Raw genomic sequence first — 19653 nt, 5'->3', positions numbered from 1 at the left:
ACAGAACCATTCAATTGTTTGGCTAAATTCATACATACCCAAAAGAATGTAAATTCTTTTTTTTTTTTTTTAGGAACAAAATGCATTTAATTTGCTCAATCGGGTAGGTGTAGGCCGTGTGTCTACAGCGAAGGCTGTGGGGGCGGCTTTGCAGGAGATTTTCGGTTTTGCGGTTGTGGTTGGGCTGCTGGGACGGTGGTCCTCTTGGGAAAATATTAGGTATACTCAAAAGATACAGGTTCACATAACATGCTGAATATTTAAAATTTTGTCATATTTATTAATAATTTTAAATTTAATTAAGTAAAACAAGAATTCACCAAATATGAAATTATTGAGTTTAGGTAACGTGGATAAATCTTATTCATTTAATATTGGTGTAATCCGAAAACTACGACAATAAAATTTGTAATGCGAGAAAGCTAGAGTCGAGACAGAGCAAGGTGGACAACTAGCAGAAATCTGCTGGTAGAGATTGGCGTTAGGTAGCTCCGGTCTTCGATATCTTGGCTGGGGTCGTAGCTGGTCTCTTGAGAGCATCTTTGGTATCACTCGGGATTGGCCTCTTATGGGCTTGAGGTATATTTGCGGTCACCAAAACAAGTTAGAAACCATGCAGGGATTCCTCACTCGAGAATGCCCTCCGATGCTTAAGTCAGTATGAGGAGGAAAAAAATGCAATAGACAAGTAAGCATGCTATCATTAAATATAAAACAATTATACTTTACCCGGTCAGAGAAAATTGATCACGGTACTGTTACAGGGAATCGGGAATGTGCCTGCATGTCAGTAATAATTGGAGGGGCTTGAGAGGAATCCCTCTGAGAGGACCAAACAATTTAGGGAATTTTCTGAGAGAAGGTGAGCCTCACAGTGGGCTGTTGAAATAGGTTCTTGGCCTCTAGATGGTCTGCCGAGCAAAGCCTTGGGTTGGCAAAGAATAACTCTAGACATTGTTATACTCCCCAAAAGACTTCTAGGTCTGTCCAAGAGACTTGCTGCCATTTCTAAGAAACTTCTAATTTTTTCTGAGAGAACCATTTTCTTGCTGAGAGAGATAGAGAAAGAGAAAAAGAGAGGGAGCCTTTTTTTTATTGTAGAAGCCATTCTTTGCCTTTGTCTTTTTCTTCCTTACATGCTATTTATGTCTTGGACCATTTTGCACCTCAAAGTTTAACCTATTTACCCTTGGTTCTTTGTTTATTTGACCACGATTTTTTCTTGGAAAACGTATCCTGACACAAGACCACTTTTGAGATTCGTTCGCTTTGGACTTATTGATCAAAATACCCTTAAGTGGACATATAAAAATTTTATGACACAACAAATATATAAATGGATTCATATATTGAGTGTATTTAAGTATTTTTTTGATGCTTTTAGTTGTTGATTGATAGCCAGTACAACTAATTTTATTAGTATTCTTAATGTTATTGTAGTTTTACAACTATCTTAAAGAATTTCGATAAGAATATTCTTTTTTTATTATTTAGTGTATCTAAAGAAAAAGAATGATAACTTGTAAATCAATAACAAAAAGAAATGATCGACCATATGTTAATAAATCCCTCACGAGTAAAACCTTACAATCCCTCACGTGTGTCACGTGTTAATAAATCTTATTTGTTGTAAAGTTGGGAATGATTCGGTTTGATTTCGATTTTTGTCAAAATTATAATCAAATCAAACTTAAATTACTAAAACCAAAAATAAATTATCACTCATTAGTTTTAAAAATTAAAAACCATAACCAAACTATTCGGTTTCGATTTTAATCATGTTTTTTTTTAATTTGATCCATACCAACAAACAAAAACAAACTCTTGTAAATAACATTTATAAAAATTTTTAATAACTCTACAACAAACAAAAACAAACTCTAAAAAATGTATCATTTCCGGCGCCAACTTCAATTTGGTGCTAAAGAGCTCTTCAATGAATACATCATTTTGATATTGAGCACAATTTCTAATTACCAAATTTGGTGTTAACCAACACTAAATTTCTTTTTTTATTTTCAATTTTACCCATCTTTCTATAATTTCAAAACAATTTATTCCCTTTATATCCTTTATCACTTTTATTATATTTGTATATTTTGATTAATAATTAGAAATATAAATTAAATTATTGTAAAAAATATATATCGATGTAAATATCTTATTAAGATCTATAAAATGAGTATAATATTGAATATATTTTAAAATATTTAATATATTTATAAATACCATGTTAATATAAAATGAACTATTTTTGTTTATGTATATGAAAGTTTTTTATTTTAATTATTACTTAATAGAAAGAAAATATTCTTAAAAATAAAATGCTTTCTATTCTTATATTATGCTAAGTTAAATAAATTAATTAATATTTATTAAATATTTATTTATAGAATATTCTTTAAAGATTTTCTTTTACACTAATTTGATGTTAATGCATTAGAGACAACACCAATTTAGTATTAAAAATTTTGGTATAAAATACTGTTAAACACCAAATTAGCGTTGAATTTGGTGTCCAACGTTGGAGTTGGTCTAATAAAGTTATTTTTTTATTGTATAAAGTTATAAATTAACTTCAAACTTTTTTGATATAATTATTTAATTGATAAAAATAAAATAATTTAATATTAGATTTTATTTTTATTTATTAATTACTTTATAAATGTTAAATATTTTATATATTTGTAATGTATTAGTTAAAATACTTGTAAAAAAATACATTAGTTAATAGATATATTATATGTATATATAATATATTAAATAAATAAATATCTATTATATATATATATTCGATTCAATTTGGTTCGGTTACTTACACGTTTGGTTCAGTTTCGGTTTGAGTTTTAGTTTAGATTTAGTAAAAATCATTACCAAACCATACTCATCGAAACAATGCTCGATTTTTTCCTAAATCAAACAATTACCCAATTAAACGATTTTTAATCGTGTTAACTTATTTGGTTTCGATTCAGTTCCCCACAATTTCGATTATAATTGCCATCCTTGTAGCAAAAATCCCTTTGTCACAATTAAAAATTCCTTACATGTAAATAATAAGCACACCACTCTTAATATGCAATGATTTACAAGAAGAGACGAAATTGATAGATCAATGTAAAGCTGTTTTCTTCTTCTTTTAATGTGAGAAATAAAGATAAAAATAAGGTTAGAGTTGGAATAAAACAATATTGAGCCCAGAAGAGATGGTTTTGGAAACAAAGATATATGAGAAGAAAAAAAGAAAACGAAGATATGAAAAGATAAGGATGGCTCAAAAGCACACTTCATTGTTCTCTCAAAATATTTGTCAATAAAACTCAAAAGAGCATTTCTTCGAATTGTAGGTGAAATTTCTACTACTTCAATATCTCTATAGAATAACTGCCCGCTCAATATATAAGATGCCAATACTCTGTAAAAAGTACAGTATCAAATTTGACTTTGATGTCATCCAGTCATCATACACTTGCCAAGAAGAAGAAGCAGCATACATGGTGGAGAACCTTGCATAAGAACTTAATTAAGAATAAGAAGAAGCAACAATGGGGCTCTTCACTTGATGCACCCCATCAAGCCACATTAAATAACCAGACGCCACCTTCCCCTCCACCTTCCCCCCAACTGTCACCGTGAAGCTCTGTTGCTGCCCAACTGCCATGAACTCCAGTACGTCCGGCGAAACCGTCACCTTCAGCCCCCGCGGTGCCACCACTCTGGCCTTGTAGGTGGCCGCCGGAGACCCAACATTTATCACGGTCCGGCGGAACACCCGGGTGATCTGCGCGCTCTTGCTCTTAACAGATAGGGCGAAAGAAGGGTAGTTCAGATCCCAGACGGTGCCATTGCTGGATTTGGAGCAAGTGCTAGTTTGATCTCCGGTGACGAGCCTCAGTAACGTGGTGTTGTATCCTTGCCCGCATAGAAACCGGGCGTAGTCGACCTCTCCGGCTTCGTATACCAGACCCGGATCCCCTGCTTTAGCCGGATTCAGATGGCCCGCTCCGTACGCGAACTCCGCATCCGTATTGGTTTCTGGACTCATCGGGAAAGCTGTTGGCAGTAATCTTGTGTTAACGAGAGGAGAGTTATGGAGATAGGGAATCCGATTTTACTGAAGCTGTTCTGTTTATCATAGGCCTGTTTGCAGCCGAAGAGCTGTAATTTTTAGCTTTTAATTTAAAAAAAGTGTGAGAACGTAGTATTTGTTTTAATTTTTAGAATTCTAATTTATAATTTTTACTGACTTTTAGAAGAGATAGAAATTGACTTTTTTAAAGGTGGGGTATTCTAATTTCTACAACTTCAGATTAAATAATTATATTTTTTTAACAATTTTATCTCTATTGATAACAAAGAATTACTCTTCTGTCCACGCAATCAAGGGTCTCTTTTCTCTACCGTCATTTCCATTTTCAAATCTCTTATTCTTTCTCGTCATCTCCCTTTTTCTCTATACACTAATTAATTTTTTTATAACACTTGAAACTTATACATATACACTAATTAATTTTTAAATTATCATTCTATAACTATTAAGGGTATTATGGACAATTATACAAAAATAAGTTATTTTACAACTTATGGTATCAAACATCACAACTGTTTAACTACAACTTCTGAGAAGTTGTAACAAACAGGTTCACAACTTATTCTAAATTTTAAAAATTATAATCTAAGAAGTTAAAAATTATAATTTCTTTAATTAATGTACAACAAACGGGCATTATGGACAAACATAATTTGATACAAGGGAAATTTTGTTTGTTGTATTTTGTATTAATATTTTTTATTTCATGTAATGTAATATTATTTAATTATTTGAATTTAACATTTAATGATAATATTCTGTTGATGTCTTATAATTTTTATATATTAAGATAAATTCACAAAATATCAATTAATTAAAATATTAAATTTAAGTATTTAAATAATATTTTCTTTAATGAAATTAAAAGATCGATATGGTTAGAGAACGTAAGCTACGAGTGAATAGTTACTTAAAACCCTAAGAACAGTTACTGTTTACAGTTGTCTTTTCTCTGTGTAAAGCTGTTTTATTAATTGAGTGGATGGATTAGTGTGAACGTAAGTATTAGGATTTTGTAATGATTTGTGCGATGCGACGCTAACTGTCATAGATATATACCAGTTGTCATAAGAGCGGACTTGATGGCTGCCGGAGACCACATCGGGTGAAGCGACTTCACATAGGCGGCTACGCCGGTGGCGTGGGGGCAAGCCATGGACGTGCCGGAGATGATATTATAGGGAACCACCCTTCTATCTCCTTCTATGCCCGTCACCGTCGTAGCCTGCGACCAAGCTGCCAGAATGTCCACTCCTGGCGCACAAATATCCGGCTGCGCCCACCACATGTTCGACAAAATGTCTCAAACACCCGGGATAGGTACCGAAAGCGAAATCTTAAACAATGCTAAACCACAAATGGCGGCCTTATTGATCGATTAGCGTACCTTGAGGATGTCCCTTGTTATTGGGTTTGGGCCTCTGGATGAGAATGAAACAACAGATGGAGCCAGTTTGTCTTTAACCGATATACTCTTCATTATGGTTGCTGTCGGCCCTCTGCAAATGCAGTGTTATCTTAGATATAGACTTCTCCTTCATCATTCCATCAACCACGAATATCTTTCATTTTCATATATAGATATACATTCAAATATATATTTTTATATATATATACCTTGTTGTGTTTATATAGTGATAAACTTCACTGCCATCCTTCAAATCTAGATAGGCAGCAGGCAAGGGAAATAAGTAGGCATTATCTTCGTATCCTTCATCCTGCATTATGGTACCAGCTGCACCTGCATCTAGTTGTGATTCTGCTGTGTTCAACTGATCACACAGAACAATTGTTCCCTTCACCAATTTTTTATCCAGCGAGTCTGGGATGCAGTACCTGCATGTTATACAAGACGTCAGTTAAAAGGGCGTCGTGGTGCACGAGGCTTCTTTTTGCAAGGGTTGTTTTCGTACCCTGTTTCCAGACTTTGAACTTGTGACCTTCCAGTCACAAGGGAGTAACATTATCGTTGCTATAGAATTAGTTGTCAACTATAAAATTAGTTTTCGTAATGATATTCGGCTTGTCTTTACCTGGAATCTGATCCATCAAAGCCTGCTGCAGTATTGGGCACATCCCCACCATAAACTAAAGGGAACCTTTTATCTTTAGGGTTGAAGGTGTTTATGGAGACACCTTCATAAACCGCACTGTTTCTTAGCTTCACTTTGGTGACAAACTTTCTGTCTATGGTGCTGGCAGCCACAGAGAGGGACCATGGAGAGAAATTAGTGATTGTTTCTGGATCAGGGCCGGAATTACCAGCAGAGTTGGATGTGAGTATTCCATTTTTCATAGAATGGAAAGCCCCAATGGCAATTGAATCTTCGAAGTACTCCAAGGGATAGAAGCTCCCAACTGAAAGAGAGATTATGTCTACCCCGTCGGCAATTGCATCATCGAATGCAGCAAGTATATCAGCGTCAGCACAGCCATCCGACCAGCAAATCTTGTACACAGCAATCCTGGCAGAAGGAACGCCTCCTCGTGCTGTCCCTGAGGCCAGGCCTACTAAGCTGGCCTTTTTCACTACCCGGCCAGCAGCAGTGGAAGCGGTGTGTGTGCCATGGCCTTCTGAGTCTCGCGGTGAGTCAAAGTCTACTTTACTGAACTTTCCATCAGCTTTGTAGTACTTAGCTCCTATGATTTTGCTGCACAAGCATACAAATTTAGCAACAAGGTAATTATCCAGTTCCTATAGTTTTATTGCATAAATTACTATATTTCCTTGCACGTTTTATCAAAGATGTTACTTGTTGCAGGTGAAATTTGTTGAGGACTGGCAAATGCCCTTCCATTTGCTTGGACGTGGGCCAAATCCTTCATCGTCAAAGCTAGGAGATTCAGGCCAGATACCAGTGTCAAGCATCCCAATTATAATGTCGCTCTCAACTCCTGGTTCTGCTTTTTGTGGGAAGCCCATGAAGTCCCATGACCTCGTCGTATGGAGCTTCTTCTTTTGGTTGGGAAATACAGACACAACACCCTCCATGCCTGAAAGTTCAAAGATAAGTTAGGTTGAAGGAAAGAGAAGATATTACAGTTTTATCATTATTCACTCACCAGCTAGTTTTTCCCTCTCTTTCTCTGTTAGCTTTGCTACGAATCCGTTGAAGCTCCTCTTATAGCTGTGGATTAGAGATTCTGATGCCCTGCTGCTGAATCCATTGCAATATCAATGGAGAAGTTAGGTTGTAATCAGTTAAGGAGGCTGTCTCATTATTCAATTTTCAAGAGAAAATAGGCAGAATAGCAAGTCTAAAAGACCTGCCCAAAACTTGTTGCAGCATCCTAGTGTGCAGGGATGATGCAGAGAAGCCACCAGCCTTTGGAAGGTCACCCATGTATACAATGTAGGTCTGCGATCACAAGAACATCACCACTAATCAATTGTATCAGGATAATTTGCCAAACCAGAATCAGTATTCTCATAAAAGAAAAAGGCACACTGTTAGCAAAAAACAAAAAAACAAAAGCATCAAGTCTTTTTCAAACCAAAAACATGCAAGACCAATAATGTCATGACCCATTTGCCAATCCTACATTGATAGTCAGTCTATTGGGAGGATTGGTTATATTATTTGGACCCATGACTCACAGATCACCTTTAACTAGCACTTTTGGGTGAAAATTTACAGTCTTATAAGTAGTATCAAACTTAACACATGAGTATTATCAAATGGATGCAGGCTAGGAAATTATTGTGAGATTGATTCGGGTTTGAGGTGTGTTGATTTCTGGCTTGACGAGGATGCCAAGATTAAAAGGAGAGGAGTCGTCCCAAATTGGAATTCTACTAGAGCGGCATTTTTGAGAGAACCTGTAGTGAACAAATAATGCCAAGAGACGAATAGTTATAGACTTATAGTAGAGATGCATGCCTTTTGACCACCATCAGACTCTCCATTACAGCTAACAAGCAGAGTAGAAGCAAAGCTGATCAGGATAATCCATGAAAGAGGAGGTATATGGCAGGCCATTGGAGGGAGGATCCTATTGTTGGTGATATTTTCATGCAAAAACCCATGAATGGCCTTTCATATAGAGAAAATATTTGCTTCTTACTCCCTCCATAGGGTTCTCAAATTCATATTGTTGTAACCGCCTGTAAAAATAAAAATAAAGGTCCAAGGCCGGCTTTAACAATGATTTTGGGGGACTTATACTCTTCCATTGTTGGAGATGGCACCAATGATTCTTTCTACTGTATCTTTGTGGGTCTTAAAACTATTTGTGCACACTTGCAAGTACTAGTTCCAAGCCAATCTTCATCTTACATTTAAAGTGTGCAAATGTTCATTAAAAATGTTTTCCAATTGATTATGCTTCGCATTTTGTTTACCAGATTGGCAAGACCTCTATTTAAATTCTTTGTTTCTTGGTTGGAAACCCTTGAATTGGATCGACGAAGATGCTGTCAACATCCATAGCCAAGACTGACAGCTATCAGGTTCTTGTAATTTCAGAATATGAATTTGGAGCAATGCATTTCTTCCATAACCTTGTCATGTATGATCAGAGCATTCTGATTGTCCGCTTCTTCCTCTTTTTGAAAAAAATGCCTGCCACTGCCTTAATTTTTCATCTTATTCACTGGTGATAAAATGGAAGTCAAAAAGTTTATCCTTACTGGTTCTATTGCTAAGCATCAGGGCCGACTTAAGGGTTGGTATGGTCTTAGCCAACAAGACAACACACACACACACACACACACACACTCTCTCTCTCTCTCTCTCTCTCCCCCACCGTCTCGTGTGACTGCCTAATCGGCAACGAGACTGTGTTAGCCATCTATTGTGACTGGTGATTGTCTTTAAAGACGCCATCACTCCTGATTTAAAGACGCCATCACTCCTGATCTCTGATAGTGCCATCTCTCTTCATCATCTTTAAAGATGCTGACTGGATTGTGTGACCGTTTGTCTTGATTGGTGACCGTGTCTCCTAGCCTCCAATGGTCGGCATCTCTTGGTCTCTTCCCAGCTCCCATCAGTGTCTCCTTTCGTTGCCGTTGCCGTTGGCGTCTCCTGGGTGTGGTCAGTCTTCTTTCTAGTTTGCGGCCTCTCTCTCTCTTTTTCTCTTTCTCTGGCATCTCTTCTCTCTCTCTTCGGTGCCTCTTTTGGCATCTTCTCCAGTGTCTCTCTTTTCTTTGGCGTCTTCCATCATTTGCCTCTCCTCTGGTATTTTCATTTTTTTGAGGCCCTAGCCATAGGCTTTGAACCAGTTCTGTTGAGCATGATTGGATAGCCTGTGTGAGAAACTGTAGAATCCATTCGGAACTTAAAAAAGCAAAAACAAAAAATGTTTAGCTGAGAAACAAAGATCATAAACTCCAAAAGAAACTAAATGCAGCCCATTCAGATCTTATTCTTTAGTACTTCAACATGCAATTAACAGTTTCTTATTCTCGACAAATGGCCTTTGCTGAATAATTGCCATTATTAAAAGGAGTACACGACAATTGGACTCCTTCCTTGATGGATCCCATCATCCCACACCAGAGATGCAGAGGCTATAGTACTACTGGCTATAGCTCCTTCAACGGTCACCGTGAACGATGACTTTTGCCCGAGAACTGTGAATGTTAGAATGGCAGGCTCAACCGAGATTCCAAGTGCCTGTGGAGCAACCACTGTAGCTGTATACGTCGATGACGGCGCTCCAACATTTGTCACGGTCCTGCTGAATGTCTGACTAAAAGAAGGCGACGAAATTGAAAGAGTGAAAGAAGGTAGATTTTGTTGGAAGTTTTGTGCTGTTTTTTTATTGAAGAAGAAGGCGACAGAGAGATAAAGAGAAGGATACAAAAATTCCATTACTTCAAAAACTTATATATTTGATACAAAAGTATGGGTCAATACCAAATCTCCATAATTTAAGGAGAGTTGGTACCTTGTCTAAAGCTGAAATTAAGCTCTACCACAATTCATTCAAACTTCAAGTACATTCATTAATTACATTACAAAAGATTCAAAAAAGCAACATGATTGGCGCATAGCTTTGTATCACATAGGAACCTTCATCACTCCTCCTTGATGCAAGAGCTATGCACAACACCAAGCTTGTCTCTAAGTTCTTCGAATCTATTCTTCTGCAGCCCTTTAGTAAAAATATCAGCAACTTGCTCTTCTGCTGAACAATGTAATAGCACAACTTCACCTTCCTTTTCTGCTTCTCTAATAGCATGATATTTGATTTTAATGTGTTTAGTTTTTCCATGAAAAACTGGATTTTTAACCGTTGCAACAACAGACTTGTTATCACACAAAATCTTTGTAGCAGCTTCTTGCTTAAACTTCAGTTCATTAATAACTTTTCTCAGCCATAAGGCTTGATTAACAGCAGCAGATGCAGCCATATATTCTGCCTCTGTAGTTGATTGAGCAACAGAGCCTTGTTTTCTTGAACTCCAACATATAACACCTGATCCAAGAGTAAAGCAATAGCCTGAGGTGCTTTTTGAATCTTCAAGTGATCCAGCCCAATCACTATCAGTGAATCCTAGCAAGTTCAGAGCTGAACTCCTCCTAAACATCACACCATATGAAATTGTCCCCTGAATATACCTCAGGACCCTTTTGGCTGCTGTGAAATGATTTTCAGTTGGCATGTGCATATATCTTGATAGAATGCTGGTTGCATACATTATGTCTGGCCTTGTGATTGATAAATACAACAAAGAACCAACCAAACTCCTAAAGATTGAAGGATCAACAGAAGCTGACCCATCATCAGCTTGTAATTTCAATCTTTGAACTGCTGGAGTACTAACAACTTTGCAACTAGTTAGAGAGAATTTCTTCAGCAAATCTATTGCATATTTCTTTTGAGAAATGAAAATGCCTGTTGAAACCCGAGACACTTCCATTCCCAAAAAATAACACATCTCCCCCAAATCATTCATCTCAAACATGCCCTCTATTTGTTTCCTAAATTCTTTCACAGAATTTGAATTACTTCCGATAACAAGAATATCATCAACATAGATTGAAACAATTAGAATTTCAGCAACCACTTCCTTCACATACAATGTTGCTTCATTGATGCTTCTTTCAAATCCCAAGTCAAGCAAATAACCATCAATTTTTGCATACCAGGCTCTAGGAGCCCGTTTTAAGCCATATAATGCCTTTTTCAACAAATAAACTTTATCAACAGCACTTTCAATAGCAAAACCATCAGGCTGCTCAATATAAATTTTCTCCTCAAGAATACCATTGAGGAATGCAGATTTAACATCAAGTTGATAAACTTTCCAGCCTCTGTGAGCAGCAATAGAAAGCAACAATCTAATTGTATCAAATCTAGCTACGGGAGCAAAGGTTTCAGTGAAGTCAATACCTTGCTGTTGAGAGTAGCCTTTCACTACCAATCTTGCCTTGTATTTTTTGATTGAGCCATCAGGATTCATCTTAACTCTGAATACCCACTTTGTACCAATTACTTGTTGATCTTCTGGTCTGTCAACAAGTAACCATGTGTCATTCTTGACTATCATGTTAAATTCTTCCTCCATGGCTACTTTCCATTTTGGACACTGCAAAGCTTGATCAACTGTGACAGGTTCCAATACAGTAACATTGCATCTGTTGTAGATATCTTGTAGAGGTCTCATACCTCTCACAGCATAATTTTCATTATCAGAGTCCTCCTCAAAGGTTTCACCATGAGTCTCTGATGCATTTTCACCATTAGTGTTTTGGTTTGAAGACTCTCCAATCATTTTCTCCCAATTCCATGCATCTTTTTCATTAAACTTCACACTCCTGCTCACATAAACCTTCTCAGTTTTAGGATTTAAAATTCTGTATCCTTTTGAAGCAGTACTATAACCAACAAATATACCAGCATTAGCTCTTTGATCCAATTTGTCTCTTTTTGCCTCTAGTACATAGGTATAACAGATGCTGCCAAAGATTTTTAGATGTCTTACTGATGGTTTAACACCTGTCCAGACTTCATAAGGTGTTTTACCATTAACAGCTTTAGTTGAAAGTCTATTCTGCAAATACACAGCTGTATTAACTGCTTCAGCCCACAACTTCTTTGGCAATCATTTTTCAAACAGCAAGCACCTTGCCATGTTCATGACTGATCTATTTTTTCTTTTACTTACACCATTTTGCTGAGGTGTATAAGCGACTGTGAGTTGATGATGAATGCCTACCTTTTGAAGGAATGACTGGAATTGAGAAGAAATATATTCTGCCCCATTATCGGATCTTAAAGTTTTGATCATTTGCCCACTTTGATTTTCTGCCGCAGCCTTGAACTTATGAAACATCGAAAATACTTCGGATTTGTTTTTGAGAAAATAGACCCAGCAATACCTTGAAAAATCATCAATAAACAAGAGAAAATATTTGCTGCCATTGTAAGAAGGTATACTCATGGGTCCACATATATCTGTATGAACCAGCTGGAGCTTCTTAGTTGCTCTCCAAGCTTGGTTTAGAGGAAATGGAGTTTTACTCAACTTACCAAGTTGACAAGTACCACAAACATCAGAAATTACAGTCACAACAGGCAAATCATTCACCATTTTTCTCATTTTCAAGCAACTTCAAGGCATCATAATTTATGTGCCCCAACCTCTTGTGCCACAGACAAGAGTCTGATTCAATACTAACTAAAGCTTTAACTTCATCATTTTTCCAGTCAATATTAAAGCTCCTATTGTACATTCTGATTGTCAGAAGCTTTGTACCAAAAGGATCTATAATTTCACAGAACTTGTTCTTGAATTCAAGTGAATAATTCTTGTCTAACAGTTGACCAACACTTAGTAAGTTATGTTGAATTTCAGGCACAAACAACACATAAGAGATAAGCTTTGTACCTGATGAAGTTTGCACAGACACAACACCTTTGCCTTTGACATCCACTAGTCTCCCATCACCAAGCTTTACTTTGGAAGAATATGTTCTGTCCAAAGTTCTAAAATTTTCAAAGTTTGCTGTCATATGATGAGTACAACCACTGTTAATCATCCAAGCATCAGTGTTTTGAGTTGCAGCTAAACATCTCTCAACTCTGGCAGCAACAAAAAGTTTATCCTCTTGAATTTCAGATCCTTCTATGACTTGAGCTGGTTGAGCTTGATTTTGTTGACTAGAATTTCCTGGACAAATCCTTTCAACATGTCCAAACTGCTTGCAGGATTTGCATTGGACCCCCGATCTGTACCAGCAATAATTTTCAGTATGATTTGTCTTCTTATAGTGAGGACAAGGTGGATACTTTCCTTTTCTATTCCTTCTTTTGTAGTTTTGATTAAACTTTTTATCTTTACCTCTCTTATGATAGCCTTTCTTTGCATCATCTGTTTGCACTTTTGCCTTTTGAGATGCAACAAGTGCACTTTCAGTTGAGCCTTCTTCTTCTCTAAATGCCTTTCCTTGTTCAACAGCTTGTAGAGCATTTACAAGCTCCATGAGAGAAAGTTTAGATAAATCTCAGGCATCTTCAAGTGAAGAGATTTTTGCCTCAAATCTTTCGGGAAGAGTTACCATTACCTTCTCCACAACTCTTTTTTCTGGTAAATCCTCACCCAGCAGCCTTACTTGATTAACAACTTTAATAACTCTATCAATATACTCTTTCACATTCTCAGTTTCTTTCATCCTGAGAAGTTCAAACTCCTTCCTTAAGTTGAAGATCTGCATCTGTTTAGTTTTTTCATTTCCTTGAAACTCTGACTTTAGTTGATCCCAGACTTCTTTCGCTGTTTTGCATGCCATGATCCTGATAAAAATAGTCTCATTTACTGCTGAATGAAGACAACTCAAGGCTCTATATTTTCTAGAGACCTTTTCTTCATATACTTTGATCTGATTCAGAGTTGGATTCTGTGGCTCTACAGTTTCAAAGTCTGATTCAACAGCTTCCCACAGTAGCAGACCCCTGAGATATGCCTCCATTTTCACAGACCAAACGTGGTAATTTTCTCCAGTGAAGATTGGAGGAGAAGGAGCAGAGATATTGCTGCTTGTAGCCATCACAAAAAAACACTCAAATCTTTCAAGTGTTTAGGCTTTTAAGTGAGGTTTTCTTACTTGTTTTCTCTCACACACAGTCCCACTAAGATCAAGAAGGCTCTGATACCAGATGTTGGAAGTTTTGTGCTGTTTTTTTATTGAAGAAGAAGGCGACAGAGAGATAAAGAGAAGGATACAAAAATTCCATTACTTCAAAAACTTATATATTTGATACAAAAGTATGGGTCAATACCAAATCTCCATAATTTAAGGAGAGTTGGTACCTTGTCTAAAGCTGAAATTAAGCTCTACCACAATTCATTCAAACTTCAAGTACATTCATTAATTACATTACAAAAGATTCAAAAAAGCAACATGATTGGCGCATAGCTTTGTATCACACAGGAACCTTCATCAGATTTAGATCCTACACAGTTGCGCTTGTGGCAGCCGAGCAAGTGCTACTATCTCCGGTGACAAGCTGCAGAGACCCGGTACTATAACCTTCTCCGCACAAAAACTTTTATGTAGTCAATTGCTTCGACATCATAGACAAGACCGGGGTTCACAGCCTTAGCCGAATTTAGATGGCCTGCGCCGTATGCAAATTCAGCTTCGGGGCTAGTTTCTGTTAGAACCGTAGAGGAAAATAAATGCAGATTGTTGAGACAGCAGCAACAACCAACAAGATCAACAATTATGTAGAAGCTGCCAAAGTCAAAATTCCCAATAGCACACTAGCACAGCAACGAAATATATATATATGGAGTTTTCGATTGCAGTAAACAGTCAACCCACGACAATATATTCTCAAAGTAGCAATAGGATTAGGAACTTAAACCTAGCTTTCGGCAATGGCAGAAAGATGATGGAACGACCGAGGCACGCAGGGATGCGCTGGCCTGAAGACAGATGCGCCCTGCTCCGGTCATTGGCAGGCTACGGCGACTGTCAACGCAGGCTTCAACGATCTATCTCCGGCGAACGACGACCACGATCGACCGGATCTGGCAGAACTCGAGGAAGACTTTGCCTTCTGTGATTGAACGCAAAAGAGAAAGGAAGGCAGACGCTGCAACTCGAATGCCTTGAACTGGAGGAACATCCATCCTTTTATAGGCTGGAACGAGGGCACCGAGGCGACGCAACATTCAAGTCGGCATTGATCGCTGGCTTGAATGTCCGATGATTCGAGGAGACGAACAGACCAGCAACTTAAATAAAGGACGCCACTTCGGGTACCTAGAGCCACTTCTAGAAGATAGAAAAATAAAATTAAAGAAAATAATTTAATTTTAGATTTTTGGGTATCCGGCGGCGGCGGCTCGTGTGAGGGTCAAGGGGTTCGCCCGCTCACAAAATCTGGGTGCCCCTTAGGGCCCAAACCCAAGTGTGAGGGAGGAGTATAAATATCCACTCTCACCTCTTTACAGAACCAATGTGGGACAACCACCCACACACACACTTACACTCACACACTAGGAAAATCCAACAGTTTCCACACTCATGGGAGATGCTGAAACAAGGGCATAACCGGGAGTTGGTCAGTGTCTGGTACACAAGATTAAGATACGTATTAGTATTACCAGTCGTCATCATAGCAGACTTGATTGCAGCCGGAGACCATGAGGGCTGGAACGATTTGATGTAGGCAGCCACAGCAGAGGCATGTGGGCAAGCCATGGATGTTCCAGATATCACATTGAAGGGTGTTCTTCTGCTGTCCTCTTTTACCCCCGTCATTGCTACTAATGGCCATGCTGCTAGAATATCGACCCCGGGAGCAGCCAAATCCGGCTATACCAAATGAACACCAAGGGTGAAATTTGAAGTGACATTTGTAATCTATAACCAAACCAAACCGAAGAAGTGACACATAATATAATAATATGCTAAGAAGAAAGGCAGAGGAAATACGAAGTCTATCTTATCTTATGGATTGATTACCTTGAGTATATCAGGTGTAATTTTATTTGGACCCCTTGATGAGAAGGAGGCTACATATGGTGCCTGCGTATCATTGCCGGCGTAGCTCTTGAATATGGTTGCAGTTGGATCGCTATGTCAGTAAACGAACGATTCATTAGAACTAAAATATGGGCATTTCCTAATCAAGGGAAACAATAACAGTTCTTAGATTCCTATATGTATTATGTATACCTTGTCAACTTAATGTAGCTATAAATTGCGGTTCCATCTTGGGCACCAACTACAGTTGCTGGTAGAGGAAAATAGTCGGCAGTATCCGGGAGTCCGTTGTCCTCCATCACAATCCCAGCTGCCCCGGCCAACAGTGCCGGTTCCCCGTTAGTCAAGGCATCACAGAGCACAATGCTACCGTTGACTAAGTCCGGGTTCAATGAGTTTTCACCGCAGTACCTGGTAAACAAAAAGAACTAGCCTGTGCTTTTACTTTTGTCAAATTAAGTGTTACGGACATCTGTTTATTGAAATATTTTTGCAAGGTTTCATTCTTCTGCAGTACCTGGATGTTGAACCATTAAAGTTGCCGGTGGTATTTGGTGCATCGCCACCATAGATCATGGGATGCGTGTAATTTCCTGCCTCAAACGTGTTAATGGAAATTCCCTGCATAGTTACATCATGCATATATTATTTGATAAATTCATAGGCAATGCTCACAACTAAATTAGTGAATTTCAAGTATGTGTAGGAGAGAACAGGAAGTAATACCTCGTAAACATTATTGTTGCCTCGCTGAACCCACGTAAAAAAATTTCGGTCTATGGTGCTAGCAGCCACCGAAAGAAACCAAGGAGCAACGTTTGTAACGGTTCCAGTGGCAGGGCCATCGTTACCACATGCCGTCGATGTCAGTATCCCGTTCCTCATGGCGTGAAAAGATCCAATTGCTATTGAATCATTGAAATAGGCATAGGGAGAGTGCCCCGCAACTGAAAGAGGGATTATATCAACACCATCTGCAATAGCATGGTCAAATGCTGCTAGAATGTCAGCATCATAACATCCATCGGCCCAACATATTTTGTACACAGCAATACGTGCTCCCGGGACACCGCCTCTAGCAGTCCCCGAACCAAGCCCGTACAGGCTAGCCATGCTAACTAGGCCTCCGGCTGCTGTTATGCTGTGTGCGTTCCATGTCCATTTGTGTCTCTTGGAGACAAGATTTCATCTTCCTCTAAGGTGCCATTGCTTCGACAGAATTGTGCTCCAATAACTTTACTGCATCATAATTGCTAGGTTTTGATTTAGTTTCATATTCCTTTTACTTTCTACAATGCAAAATATTGAACCGTAACTAATACTAACTTGTTGCAGGTGAAGTTCAATGAGGTTTCGCAAGTGCCCTTCCATTTGCTTGGTGGTGGACCAAAACCTGTATCTTTGAAGCTATCAGACTCTGGCTAAATTCCAGTGTCAAGGACTCCAATGATAATGTCACTTTCAAGAGTAGCTCTGTTAACTTCTTCGGAGAAGCCCATGAAGTCCCATGACCTTGTCGTCTGGAGCCTATACTTTTCATTGGGGAACACAGAAACCACCCCGTCCATTCCTGAAAATTAGCCAGCACAAGTAGAAGTTGTTAATCAGAAACATAGATAACCTTCAAAGATGCAAATTCACTCACCTGCTACTTTTACCATCTCCTCATGTGTTAACATGGCAACAAATCCATTGAAGCTCTTGCCATAACTGTAGAGCAGAGATGTCCGTGCACCACTGTCAAAGCATTCAATTGGAAAAGCTAGGTAAATCTTGCATTGGCATATCCAAAGCTTGTCAAGTTTCATATTCACATATTGTATCTTTTCTGAAAATGTGTTTCTTAGCTCTTTATCAGCACGTGATTGTGTACACGCATATTCTTTTTTCTTATCAGCCAAATTGTCTTCTTCAAACTATATATGGCAGCATGGCAGACCCATAATTTCTTTTTCTTGAAGCTGGTTTGTATGCGTTTTAAAGGGTTTTTCCTAGCTGCTAACTTATCCCTGGAATTCATTAAGAATTTGAGCTATGAAATTACTTAATTTTATCAATCTTTATACAGAAAAGAAAAATCTCACAAAAATGATGTCTTGGGCTTTTTTTTCCATATCATTCTCATTCTGTAGGTGCAAAATTTCTCTTTGTTCATCAACAATGCATAAACATTGATGTCAACAACCTGCCAAGAGCTTCTTGCAGCATGTTTATATGCAGGGATGATGCAGAGAAGTCTCCCTTTGGAATGTCACCCATATAAACAATATAGGTCTGCTACATGATATCGAATTTATTAGTGGGGAAAAGAATGATAAAACAAAGGCAAACAGATCAAACAAATGCATTTGAGACTTTAGTATCCAATATCACCACCCAAATAGGAAAAAAAAAAGATGAGAAAAAGATGAACAATAGTAGATATAAGATATATTTGCCCCTTGAGCAATGTCAGAAGCTCCTGTGCTACTTGTGAGCATTGTGCAGAAGAAGCTGAGAAGAAACCATGAAACAATTGAGATTTTGCTGGCAATTGATTAGAGCCTTTTAGTTCTTCAAGTGTGTAAGAGTTGTTTCGACTCAAGCAAATACTTGGGAGTTCTTATAGAAGAGAGGGCATGAGGAGCCCCTCCCAATCCTTCATTTTCATTTTTGGTTGATTGGAAAAAGATGAAAAATAAAAATATTTTTTAATTTCATAAAAAATAATTTCTACCTCCTCCTAATTTTAATTTTTTCACAAAAAATGAATCAAAACATACTTCAATGTGTTGTATCATAAAATTTTTTTATGAAAAATTTTAAGAAATCAAACATGTAAGTATGAAAAATTTTCTCTTAATGTGACATTTTTCATGAAAAATACTTCCCAATCAAACACATTAGAAAAAGATGAAAAAAGAAAATATTTTTCAATTTCATAGAAAATAATTCTCACATTTCCTAGTTTCAATTTTCTATGAAAAATAAATCAAAACATGTTTCAATGTGTTGTATTATAAATTTTTTTTATAAAAAATGTTAAATACTTAAATATGCAAGTATAAATTTTTTTTTTCTTGATATGACATTTTTTATGAAAAATACTTTCCGATCAAAGTTATTATGTTTGATTGGAAAAAGATAGAAAAAATATTTTTTTAATTCTATAAAAAATAATTTTCGCCTCCCCTAGTTCGAGCACTGATACGTTATTTTGTTTAGGGTTGGCAATGGTTCGGTTTGGTTTCGGTTTTTGCCAAAACCATAACCAAACCAAACTTAAATTACTAAAACCAAAACCAAACCATTTCCCATTTGGTTTTAAAAATTTAAAACCATAACCAAACCATTCGGTTTCGGTTTAACCATGGTTTTTTTAGTTTAATCCATATCAACAAACAAAGACAAATAACATTCATAAATTTTTTTGATAATTTCACAACAAACAAAGATAAATTCTAATAAAGTTACCTTATTCTTACATAAAGTTTCAAAACTTATTGGATATAAAATCACATTTCCAAACCTACAATTATTAAGATCAATAAATTAATATGTGCATAATTAAATTGTAATTTAAGTTAAAACAAATTAGCTACGAAAGTTAATACCTTCATCAACAACATTAATATATTC

The 19653-nt window shown here is 37.2% G+C and overlaps 1 protein-coding gene and 1 pseudogene across 1 annotated transcript; both read right to left on the bottom strand.

The window, feature by feature from the left end:
- Nucleotides 1-3302: 3302 nt before the first annotated feature.
- On the bottom strand, nt 3303-7440 carry LOC127805377 (cucumisin-like). The gene is made up of 8 exons (XM_052342247.1): nt 7358-7440; nt 7154-7245; nt 6844-7084; nt 6124-6741; nt 5708-5926; nt 5478-5589; nt 5150-5363; nt 3303-4053 (listed from the first exon to the last, which is right to left on the bottom strand). Exons 1-8 carry the CDS (start codon nt 7432-7434, stop codon nt 3524-3526), a joined length of 2103 nt encoding a protein of 700 aa, XP_052198207.1. The 5' UTR covers nt 7435-7440; the 3' UTR covers nt 3303-3523.
- Nucleotides 7441-9418: 1978 nt separating this feature from the next.
- On the bottom strand, nt 9419-18440 carry LOC127805393 (cucumisin-like; annotated as a pseudogene).
- Nucleotides 18441-19653: the final 1213 nt, after the last annotated feature.

The sequence above is a fragment of the Diospyros lotus genome, chromosome 1 (assembly GCF_014633365.1).
Source record: "Diospyros lotus cultivar Yz01 chromosome 1, ASM1463336v1, whole genome shotgun sequence".
NCBI lineage: Eukaryota > Viridiplantae > Streptophyta > Magnoliopsida > Ericales > Ebenaceae > Diospyros > Diospyros lotus.
This window is presented reverse-complemented; position numbering and strand designations above follow the sequence as displayed.